At 40.3% G+C, this 12,723-nt stretch overlaps 1 protein-coding gene across 1 annotated transcript; it reads left to right on the top strand.

Annotated features, from left to right (window-relative positions):
- Window positions 1–1,922: 1,922 nt before the first annotated feature.
- Window positions 1,923–6,583, top strand: muc13b (mucin 13b, cell surface associated; the record flags this gene model as incomplete). The annotated part of the gene is made up of 11 exons (XM_035533529.1): window positions 1,923–2,346; window positions 3,546–3,665; window positions 3,861–3,970; window positions 4,153–4,211; window positions 4,356–4,501; window positions 4,638–4,766; window positions 4,875–4,920; window positions 5,111–5,148; window positions 5,270–5,357; window positions 5,476–5,656; window positions 6,003–6,583. Coding segments are annotated over 11 exons (1,494 nt in total), but the record flags the coding sequence as incomplete, so codon positions are not given.
- Window positions 6,584–12,723: the final 6,140 nt, after the last annotated feature.

Below are 12,723 nucleotides of genomic sequence, written 5' to 3' on the forward strand. Positions count from 1 at the left end.
TAAATAAATAGATTTAACTTTACTCATATCATGCCTGAGTCCAAAAACACCCCATGTCTTAAGTAACCCAAATGTCTGCTTAAATAGCTGCATATTCGAAGTTTTATTCGCAGTTCCAGGCAATTAAGTAATAAAGCTAAGCCAACAGCCATTTGTTTTTCACTGTTCTTTGGTTACACCTGACAGGTGCGCTTCGGGAGGCGTGGCTATCGTTTATGCGCCCTCCCCTTTCTTCTGTACGAGCCGCGCTAAAGCTGTGCGTACGTTCGCGTCTGATCCATTATGCGTAAAGCGCGTCAAAGCGAACCGCGCCTGACAGTTACGCGTACATTCCCTGAACTTCTTTAACCGAGGACTAGCATGATGGACACAGGGATCCGACTCTTGATTCTATGCCTGTTGGCAACGGCAGCGACAGGAGAAACAGGTTAGTGGGGACTTGTCAACTAGTGCATGTGGCTCATTGCTAGTTTAAATAGAGTTAGCGTTACAAGGCGGTTGCCATTATATGGGAGTGAAAATAGCATTGCAAAGTTTTCGGTTTTGACCAGAACAACCTTACAAAACATGTTCACACTATCATGGGTCACCGTTATTTAATTATAAATATATGTGTGTTTCCACTTATACCAGTATCTCACTTGGTGTTTGAAAAATACTGTCCCAATAAGCATCTGTCTTTGAATAATAGTGTTTAATTCTATCCAGTGAGCTCTGCGTATACATCTCAGATCCTTATTTGACTTCACCCGTGCGCTCATTTTAGGGTGTTCAGTCAAAGATCTCGACAAAAATTTTAAAAAGAAAACTTTGTCATGATGAAAAAAAAATGTGTTTGATTTGTCACAAGTTATTTAATATTTGATTCCTCGCGCCTCAGTGATGGGCTCGTTTTTGACATGATTGTTACTTAAATCTCACTGCACATAATCTCCTTTTAGCTAAATCATGTGTCCCTTGTGCACACAAAAGCGGGTGGAAACGCATCCTTGTGCACTGAGCGCTGTGTGGCGTTTCCCCTCAGTAGTGTAAAGCCCAGGAGATCGCTCTCTATGCTGTCCAGACAGGAGCTTTCTGAGTAACCACTGTTTTATTTGTAGGATGGCCTATAAACAAATCTACTCTTAAGACAACAATAATTCCTTTGGTGCTGACTTGTCATACTACAAATGGCTACAGTGGCTAACACATTTCGGATGATGTGGAGACCGCATCCGTTTTTAAGGATCCTCCACAAACTCTCCTATAGATGAGTCAAAAACGTCAGACGTGCTCGTCAAGAGTGGATTGAATGATCATTCAGATAATGACTGCGGTCCTGTAGCCTGCAATCGCTCTAGGTGTGCCACATGTACATTTATTGACACAGCCACTAAAATAACCGGCACTAATGATCCATTTTTATAACCCACTCCCCTTGCATTATTGCAGGAGTTGCCTACTGTTTTACTTGAAAGAGATATAGCTGGCTTTATAATGAAGAAACCAAGGCTCGCTGATCAGTCTGTTGAACAGCTTCAGACCATCAGACTAAAGGATTTGTCATTTCCAGTGACAAGGCATTTCAGTTCTAGTGTACATTGCATTACTGACACATCTCAGTGCATTGCCAGTTGATGCTATGAAATGAGGAAACTCAAGGAAAAAGACCTGCTATACACTCTTAAGACTTTAGATCCATTTCATATTCCAGTTACACATAATACATTTATATAAAAAACGGGTTATAGATATTATTATTGACAGTGCACAAAATAATTTTATTGCATCACTAAGGATTTTATTTCTGCTTTATCTTTTAAAAGGTTTTTGTTTTCTTCACTACAGATTCAAATGCTAACCATGCTACTAATCCCCCCACTTCTACCAACCCCGTTACTAATCCCCCCACTTCTACAAACCCCGTTACTAATCCCCCCACTTCTACCAACCCCGTTACTAATCCCCCTTCTACCAACCCTGTTACTAATCCCCCCACTTCTACCAACCCTGTTACTAATCCCCCCACTTCTACCAACCCCGTTACTAATCCCCCCACTTCTACCAACCCTGTTACTAATCCCCCTTCTACCAACCCCGTTACTAATCCCCCCACTTCTACCAACCCTGTTACTAATCCCCCCACTTCTACCAACCCCGTTACTAATCCCCCCACTTCTACCAACCCCGTTACTAATCCCCCCACTTCTACCAACCCCGTTACTAATCCCCCCACTTCTACCAACCCCGTTACTAATCCCACTACTGCTCCCCCCGTTTCTGTTGAACCCACCGGCTCTGCTCCGACTGGAACCACTTCTGCTGGAACTCCTACAACTACAACTCCTACACCCACTTCTGCTCCAGGTTCTGTTCAGTTCCATGTTCTTTGTGTGATCGTGTCACCGGTGGCAGGGTAAAAAGTGCTCAGGCCTGGGTGGGAATTCAGCCTCCTGTTATGAATGCTTATCCCAAAAACTTTCTACTCATTATTAATTACCAACTTATGCTTCACACCTTACAAGTTCTCCAGTTATCGCTTTAAGGTACAAATTTTACTTCTCAATGGATTCCATATACAAGTTTGAAAATTATGGAAGCTGAGGAGCAGCAGATTACAGGGCAGTTGCATTTAATAAACGGGATGCATTTAATAACAGATGCATTTAATAAATGGGAAATATGATTTACATGTCAAACACAGGCAATCATACATTATTGTACAACATTATCAATATTTTCCATGGATCTGTTAGTGTACAGGGAGCATACAACACTTCTTCATTTTGACCTTACAATTTAGTTGTTAAAGGTAGTATGAAGACTTGTGATACCAAGAAAGGTACAGTATGAAGTTGTTATTTAAAACCCATGTTAGACTTCAAATAATGGACTAACAAAAATGAAGAGGTTTGTTTTGTTTACATGCAATAACACCCCTGACATATAATTAAACAGGGAAAAACACGATCTAGGGTTTACTTCAAAAACAAGACAATTAACATTTTTGAATAACATGTTTTATTCTGTAGATAATTTAAATCATTCCCTCAAAAACACAATAGTAATTGAAACTTAGACTGCTGCCAAAAGAAACCTTTTTATAGGTTGTCTGCTTTAGGACGGACAATAGATCCCTCATTTGCTTTAACCAGTTAGGAATTAGGAACTGGTCATGGCTCTAAAAAAAACCCTTGATTACTAAAAGGGAGAGCCTCCCATTACCCGCTCTCATTCTCCTGCATGTTACAGTAAGTATATCTGTGACATTTAGTGCCACGTTTAGTACTGAGCAAAGGGAATCCTCTTTTTATTTATTCACATGAAATGTCACACCATCCCTTCACATGGCAAAATCACCCTTTGCTTCTTACTCATTTTTCGTTTCTGTCTTTGAACCTGGAGCTGCCAGGACTGTTCTCTACACAACTAGAACTTGCAAACAGTGTAACTGTCAGAAGGGTTAAGGTGCTTTTACACCATTGCTGCCTTTTTACAAGAGTCTCTAAACTCCAGTGTGTTGTTCTGTGCCATCCCCATGTTCTCATTACTCACATATCTGGCAGCTCCTTGTGCCTCAAACCCCTGTCCTCCTGACAGCACCTGCATGGAGCTTGTGGATGGCTTTAAGTGCATCTGTCAGCCAGGACTGTACTATGACATCCAGCTGAACTCCTGCTACCAAGGTACCTCTGCGCTGATGTTTTTCCAAGCCTGACACAGACCACAGGACTGTGTTCTGTAGTTTAATAACAGTCCATGCATTATACAGACGTACTATATTTTTAACTGCACAGTAGTTATAGTACATTCATATTTCATGTGCTGTAATAATAATGGTTAAGTATTGTAATTCATAATCCATTTGCTGTCAATTACAGCAAAGGGTTTCCCCAGTGATTTACATCTCGCTAAACTTCAGTATAATCCAGAAATGGAAAAGACGGATTCGGAAGTATTCAAAAATATATCCGACCAAATTGTTGATGCAGTAAGAGACCGGTGTTTATTTTTAATCTACTGAATAGTTTTTTTTATTGTTTAAGCCACTATTCATACTTTGTAACCCCTGCTTAATCTAGCTAATGTTTGCCATAATGGCTTTGAAGTTGGTACATTTGGAGGAGACCAAACTGACCAGTTAACATGGGATTCTGATTTCTCCAAACTCAGCTACGCGCATCACTTGATACTGAGAATGGATATCTTGGATCCACTGTTTTGAAGCTAAGGTGAGCAACACTCACATGTGCGACTATTATCATTAAGATGATAGAACACTGCCTTCACGGTAACTATGGTTACAAGGTGGAGTGGTGGGTGGCCTTTGATTTGACCGCACCAGGAGCTAGCGAGGCTGTGCTTGTTGTCCACAGTGCATGGCAGAGAGCAGCCGGGGTGGCAGCAGACGTGGACACTTTCTTCAGTAGCGCATCCAGTGCCACTGATGAGTCGGTCAAGACTGCAGTGCAGACGGCAACCGAATCGAGTGACGGCATTCTTTCCGGTGCTCAGGCTATCTGTACGTACGCGTTCGTTGCTCTAATTCATGCCATTAAAGCAGTGTGGGGAGTAACAGAACACTGTAATAGGGCATATCGCATCGTTTCTGTAAGTAAGGACAGATGTGAGGTTTCATTCATTTGAACCGTGTTCAGTTAAGGACTTGTGCACCGTCGAATACTGCGACTTAACAACCACGAACTGCACAAGCAAAGACGGCCAAGCAAGCTGCCACTGCAATGTAGGATATGTTCCGTGGAAAGCAATGAGCCGGGCCTGCGTAGGTCAGTACTTATATCCGGTCGCACCATTTTCTAAAGGACACACAAATCTGCACCCTCTCTCAGTTCATTCAATATGAATTCTGGTCCGGCTATATCTTCTTTCCGCAGCCTGTCCCAGTGGTGAGAAAGCAGTGAATTCAGAGATCTGCGAACCGTGAGTTCCTCTCTGTACACTTTCATACACCGACTGTGAAAAGATTTCACATATATAAAATAAAAGCACAAAACAAATGTAATTGCTGTTGCTTAGTAAACCGTGTTTTTTCCATTTTTTTCTGTGTAGCTATAGAATTTGTTTTACAGCGTGTAAACGTACTCTAAAATATAAAACCTTTTCTTTCCAGATGTCCTTTTGGTTACTCTGGTTTCAATTGTAATGAACGTAAGTTCATTTTAAGCAGTGATGAATTAAGTATGCATGACTGACATGCTGTATGCATAAGATGACTTGCACATTAGTGCAGTATATGAGTGGCACTTCTCTGTGTGATCTCTCTCACCAGCATATCTCCTGGTTATGATTGTGGTCTCCTGTGTTTTGGGCGTACTGTTTATCAGCGCTCTTGTGACCGTGATAGTTGATATCACCAGGTGATGGTCCATCATTTCAGTATGTGTACACACAGCCTGCGTGTAATGCACATTTCAGCAGCAGTAGAAGAGTACCAGATGAATAACGCTGTTTGCATTTACATTTTTGCCTTTCCAGAAAGTCAAAGAAAACTACCCATGACAGCAATGAATATGGTATGGAAGTCCGTAAGATATCAGGAATTCCCAGGATCCCACAGGCCATCCCTAATACTAGCTGGCAACCATCCAATCTGGAAGAAACAGACAGTGGAAGCACAAGTGCTCTGGTGAACAGAGACAGCCCAGAGAAAACAGAGGTAAGCCTCTGTCCCCAAGGCTTAATAAGCGTGTGTGAACAGTAACCAGTTACAAACTAGGATTTGTACTTTTAAGCTTATTTTGAAATCACAATACATGTACTTGTACTCCAGTATATATGAGAGGATGTCTACTTACAGTTTTCTACTTTATAATTTTGTAAAGAATTGTCAGGGACCCAGCCTGGTCTACCTTGCTGTTGGTCCCAGTTTTACTTTTTGAGCTAAAACATTTTACTTTAGTGCACAACTATCATGCCTCATGCGTCCTTCATGTATTTCTAAATGGAGGAGGGGGATCCAAACAGTTGCTTCACCACCCAGTCGCTTGTTGTGTGTGTTACAGATGAACGGCTACAATGACTACAGTGACATGCAGAGCTACAGGAGTCAGTATCCTCGCAGGTCTGCGTACGGGGCTGTGGGACTGAGCAATGTCTCCAGAGCCAACAAGAACCCCTACTTCCATCAATATGAGGACACAATAGGCAGATATTAATTTATACATAAAAGGGGCAAAGCTTTGCTTCCTATCTGTTATAACTGGTTATAACTGGTACACAAGTAACTAATGCCACATTTAGAAAGAAGGAGAATACATTTACAAATATACTTATGCATACATATATACTTATGCATACATATACATATACAGCATGGCCAAAGTTGAAAGATTGAAAAGAACCATTTTGAACCATTTTACAAAATCATTAATATTTGATGTAATTTTACTTGACACAAAGTAGATTAATCAACAAATATCTTTAATAAACCATGTTTGTCTAATGGAAACAAAGTAGTAACATGACGACCTGAGTAGATGTGCGTGGTTTCAAAAGGTGTTTGTGTGTCTGATCTCATGTATATGATCAATTGTATGTCATTTTTGTATTTATATCTTTCAGACACTTTAGTCTTGGGAAACCTTCAAAAGGTAAACAATAAAATAAAAGTGTAAAATAAACGTCAAATCGGTTATCGTGTCTAAATTGTTGGTGGCCAGAATGAAAATTAAGTTCAGGGGTTTTGGCGCCAGAAGATGGCGCTGTTTCACGCTGTATGGCTGTCTGAGAGCCATTTTTTCTTTGTGATTAATTGTTAACGTGGCTAAATCTCAGCTGGGATTTACAAAATACTGGAGTACACTCGTGAAGTGGTGATTATCGTAACATAAATATGTAAAATATGCCAAAGACTCTCGGACTGTATATAAATAACGATTCAGTTAAGGTTCAGTTTGCCTTTTCCAGAAGAGAGTCTTTTGTTTAAATAATTTTGAATACATGAAGAAATAATGAATAATGAATAAAAGACATTTATTATTGCATTATTTCATACTACTTACAATGGAAAAATGACTCATTGTTACTAAGGTTACTAAGGCATTGATACAAGGCTGTGGCATGCACAGACTTTGGCCAGGGCTGAGGTTGCAGTGGAGCAAAGGGCACTTAGTGGAGGCATTTCTGATGGTACTGATGAGTACACACATGACTGTACATAGCTTATCTAACTAGTCAGGAAAACTGGGTACATTCCAGCACATTACTATCTTAAAATGCCACAAACGCTGCCACAAAAAAACAACAACAACTGGTTTTTATAACGTAAATGTTTTGCTGTTGCGTTTTTATTGTCACATATATAACAAAAACGATACGTTATCTCAGTCCGTCACGCACGGTAAAATTATAGAGACACAACCAAACTATAGGCCTACCTGCCCCTTAGAGAAGGTTGAAGTTTTATGTTGTGTTAAGCAAATGTTTTATAATAACTCTAATTGTACTAAGTGAATTGATGCCTATACATCTGTTTGATAATTATTAACCATCATTGACAATAGATTTAAATGTTTAGCTACACGTTACATATTTAACTTCCAAAGTTCACTTATGATCTTAAATGTTCTGTGATAAACTACTAAGAGGCTACTAGATAAAATTACATCGTTTTCTTGTTTTTATCACATTCATCTTTATAATAATTACAGCCATGATTCAAGAACATATTTTATTATCTGGTCTTACGTCACACGACCAGAATATGCGCGAAGCGAATGCTATGCTATTATTTAAGCCAGCGAATATTACCTACTATCTTCATTATTCATTAATAAAGGTGATTAACATATTAGTCATGTTTATTTCTTAGATAAGTTAACACCTTATATGATTCACCTAAGAATAGGAAAAACTAATTAATTAATTGAGTGATTAATAAAGAGAAGAAGAAGAAGAAGAAGAGCAGGTTTGTGGCACCAAAGCTCCAGCTAGTACAGCTCCGGAATCAATGTTCCCCTGGTGTGCCCACTCGCTACACCAGGAGCAACATCTTGATTGTTTTCTGATTAACACCCGCGTTTAGTGTGATTAACAATTAACTTTGTTGATCCACAGACTACACAGAATATGTGCTGTAATACGCTTCCAGCAATTTGCATGGATGATTACCTAACAAGGCCACATTTTGTAAGCTAGTTTCACAATACGCTCACCGTCCATCCTGACCGGATTTGATTTGATCATTTAAAAGAACAAAAATAGCATGCTTAACAAAATCAAGGGGAAAGTATCAAATGTACTTTGCTAATTGTATTAATAACAGTAACTATTACTATTATAATTACAGTAATACCAGTATTTGTAGTTCCTTACTTCACCATTCTGCTCCTGACTCTGACAACGCTAATGGTCTGTCTGAACGATGACTGCCCTCTAGAGGGAAACATCTGTATTTCATTTATGGCTCAAATTCCAGTTGGGCTTTGTCAGCAGAGTCCAATTTATGAACTTATCCTTAGTTGAGCTCCTCATCCTTTGAGGAGAACATACATTGAGAATTCATCCCAAGGACACCAGTGCGTGGGCGATACCCTGACAGTGCAGTCATACCTTTCAGTGAGCTCACTCAGGCTGCACACAGTGCCTGGAAATGTGAGTTTGCTCATAACAGTCCCAGGCTACTGCACTGCAGTTTAAAAAACAATTTTGTACATCTGTTGATTTGCTTTTAGGTCACTGAGGGAGGTGCAGGGAGCGGACAGGCAAGCCAAATGAAACAAAGGTAACAATCGTCACACTGTTATCTCCCTGACTATCTCTGAATTACACTTACTAAATTACACTTACAGGAAGCGTGTTTACTTGCTTGTTCTTTTAGTAGGAGATAACAAAACAAAAAAAATCCTGCTGCCCGGTGTTTTAGTAACTGTATTAGACCTCATACCTTCTGCAGATGTAGAGAATAAAGGCGTGAAACACACCCACGCACCAGGAGCTTTTCTAGTCTGCACTAGGAAGAGGGGAAAGAGGCAGAGTGTGCAGGAGAGGTAGAGAAGACAGAGAGAGAGAGAGAGAGAAACAGAGAGAGAGAGGGAAAGAGAGAGAGAGAGAGAGTGGGGGGGGGTGCGATACATGCAGATGTAGATTAGTGATTACTGACAGTTGCTGCCACTGAAACAGCATGCCAGCTGTGAAATAAAACAGTCCAGCAAATCACGTTATCCTCTTATACCAAACGAAAGGTGCACGAGCCTCAGGCCTCCCCACCCCTCACCACTCCAGCTCATATAGGTGGGCACATCACAGCCTCACCCAGATGCAGCGTGTGCCAATATGTCCTCCGAGCTGACATACAGCGTGAGCTAAATATAGACGGGCTGTGAAGCCTGAGCATCATTAGAGACACGCAGGGAAGCTGCATGCATGTGCGAGCACGCATCACCCCTGGAGCAGTACCAGAAAGACGGCTCGCTAGGAGCAGAGCAGGCAAGTAGTAAACTCTGACACCTGATGGATCACGTGTGCTTCACCCTGCAGCAGTCCGCAAGCACACTCAGGAGACTGGCGGCGTTGTTGGTGGTGGTGGGGGGCTGAGTTAGTGGCCGAGCTGTAATGCAGTTCTCTCTGGTGCTGCTGTGCACACAGTCCTCCCAGAGAAGCTTGAGGTTACGCTACTTATTTGTATGGAGAGGTGGGACTGGGGCGCTGCGTGGAAAAGCCGGTGATCCGTGACAGAGCCCTGGAAGAACAGGAGCAGTTGCCTGACTGATGGTAGGACGACCACGGCCTTTTGTTGGTGAATTACTGGTGGAGTGGTTTGGAAAGGGGATTGAGAGCACATGACGTGACAGGGATTTTGTTGGAAATGAGTAGTCTGTGTTTATAGAAGCAATTCAGTTTAAATTAAACACTACTGACAACTTCCTCTTTAAAGGTTTGCTAATATGTTTGAAGTATAGGGAATATTGGGAAAATACAGGGAATATTGGGAAAATACAGGGAATTGGGTACATACAATGAATGGCCAATGGCTTAAGAACTGCTTTGATCCACCTCAATTACTCCACCTCCACCAGCCTGATGTGTTGGGAAAGCTCAACGATTCATGCTGCTTGCCCCACATACTGTCAGCACGGTGCGACAGGAACCTGGATTCATCTGACCAGGCGATGTTTCTCCACTGTTCAGTGATCCGGTTGGTGTGCTTTTGCCCACTGGAGTCTTGCCTTTCTGTTTCCCTTAGCGAGCAATGGAACTCAAACTGGACACGTTCGGACACGTCAGTTGGAGCACCAGGACTGCAGTATTGCTGCAGTTTGCTCGACTACGCACCTGTTCGTCAGAAATATACTCGATACCGTTTTTGCTAATGAGTTGTTTACATCCACGTGCTCTCCTTTTGGTTGGATGTTTTCTTCAGTCACATCCTTCTCAGTGTACTCTCAACACTGCAGCGCGAGAAAACCCCGCAAGGTTAGTTGTTTAGCCCTGATTACCTCACCTCCTTCAAAGTGGCTCAGATTGCTCAATTTTCCCATTCTAACAGAATTTGCTGTTATTCTAACAGAAAGACAGAATTTCAGGATTTCAGGATTTCAGATACCAATCACCAAGTGAATTTAAGTGATGGCAATTTAAAGGGGACAAGAAAATTTGCACATTTGAATAATTTGAATATTTGGAATAAGTAGAAAACCTGGCAAAATCACGATCATCTCATATTCAGAGCTCAAGTTTGGACTCGGTTCCACTGGTGGGAGGGCCGGCCCAGGACGTCTGCCTAAAATATGTGACCCAGGTATAGATCTGGCTTGTTCATTCCATGTAAGCATATAACAGTGAAGATGTCCAGTATATCTGAAACTTCTTTTTTGCTCATCAATGGTTTACTTTTCCTCGCACTTAAATATCTTACAAAAGTATATCTTCTAATAGTAATTTTTTTCTTAATATAAAAATTCACATTGATATTGGTGCTGAAAGTGGTTCAGTTCTGTGTAAAAGGGGAATCAATGTGGCTAGTCATACAAAATTGTTAGCAGAGGCATTCCTGTGTGAATCTGCAGTAGGTCTGTTTTTAGTATACCATTAATGTAAAACATAGGACCTTTGTGATATAACCCTACCTTTAACACCCACTTGACCTCTGTGGTGCAGTAGTCAAATGTGACTTTTATTTTGACATCACAGAGCGGAAGCGCTTATCAGGTAGCAAGCAAAACAGTTATATTGTCTTTACAGATCATGTAGTTCACTAACATTGAAATGTATTATGAAGGAATAACTTCACAGTAAATAGAAGTCATATTCAACATCTGTAATGTGTAAACGGTATTTTTTAATAACCAGGAAAATATCAAATACTGAGCCAAATTTACTGTGGTATGGTCGCACATTCCACGCAGCAGTGTTTCTCCCAAGGTTCACATGCGGAGGTTCAGGACAGATGGGTGTGGTGAACAGTGGCTCATTATCATTTTACGGAGGAGGCTGTTACATTTGTTATTCTTTATATGTACTGGGGGTTTGAAAAATGAGCGGCAATCAGAAATGGGTGGGGCGGGTGTTCAACAAAAATCCAGCCTGTTATAATTTTATACAGAAGATCTGATCTGACTAGGCAGGCCATTTTCTAAAACCCAACTGCCAAGAAAACTTGTTTTTCTACTTAAGACAGATAAGCTTGCTATCACTTAGCTTAGACTCAGTGAATGTTGCTATACACCCTATAAGAACAAATTGTTGAATTAATTACGTAGCTCATTAAAACCCTGATTAAAGCATTTCACAGATGTAATATCCTTCTTTAGCACAAATATTCTAATGATGACTTTTATATGTTGTGCTACATTTCTATGGTGACAATAAATTGTGAGTTTGTGAAATCCATGGCTGTAGAGCGTAGGGTTGGTAGTTTAACTGAATGAAGATTATATTAATATAATGGAAGCAATGCACAAAATATGTATGCGCACAGAATTCTATACTGTAAATTGAGTTTTGTTTGTTCTGACTTGTATATTTATCCCTAATGTTACTAGGTACCTATTGTAAATTGTGTGTTTAGCCATGCTTTGTGTATTTATTCCAGCTGCCAGTAATGTCAATGCACCCCTCTCCTGTCAGTGGTATGGTCTGTATAGTCTGAGAAAAATTCCTGTGTATTCCTATATGCGTATATACACAGGAATTTGAATTTTCTTTGGTATTCTGCATATATATATATATATATATATATATATATATATATATATATATATATATATATATATATAAAAACTCCTGCTTTGAGGCCTGTGGAGCTCCTGCCAGCCCCAGATGTTTTCCAGTCCTAGAAATGCCCCTGGCTAGGAACGATAAGTTTATGTGTTTGGTAATAAACCCAAGTCATAATTTGGTACTGTATCAATAACTGAATACATGTTTTGCCTATTTATTGAACATACAGTGCACTTTATATTTACATATGAAATACTGGAGACATGTTTTAAAGACATGTATTATTAGATTATTAGGGGCATATGGTGTTTCTTTTACTTAAAGTATATATTATAATTATTATATGAAGACAATCACTGACGTTCTGTGTTAATGGTTTGCAAGTAAAAGATTGATCTGTAGTTGATAAAAAAGTAATTATAGCATGCAAATGGGGTCGGTTAAGACCTGCTTGTAGCAAAGAATATTTGAAAGAAAGACAATCAACAGTGCTTGAAGATCACACACACACACACACACACACACACACACACACACACACACATACACAGACACACACACACA

The sequence above is a fragment of the Electrophorus electricus genome, chromosome 14, assembly GCF_013358815.1.
Source record: "Electrophorus electricus isolate fEleEle1 chromosome 14, fEleEle1.pri, whole genome shotgun sequence".
Lineage (NCBI taxonomy): Eukaryota > Metazoa > Chordata > Actinopteri > Gymnotiformes > Gymnotidae > Electrophorus > Electrophorus electricus.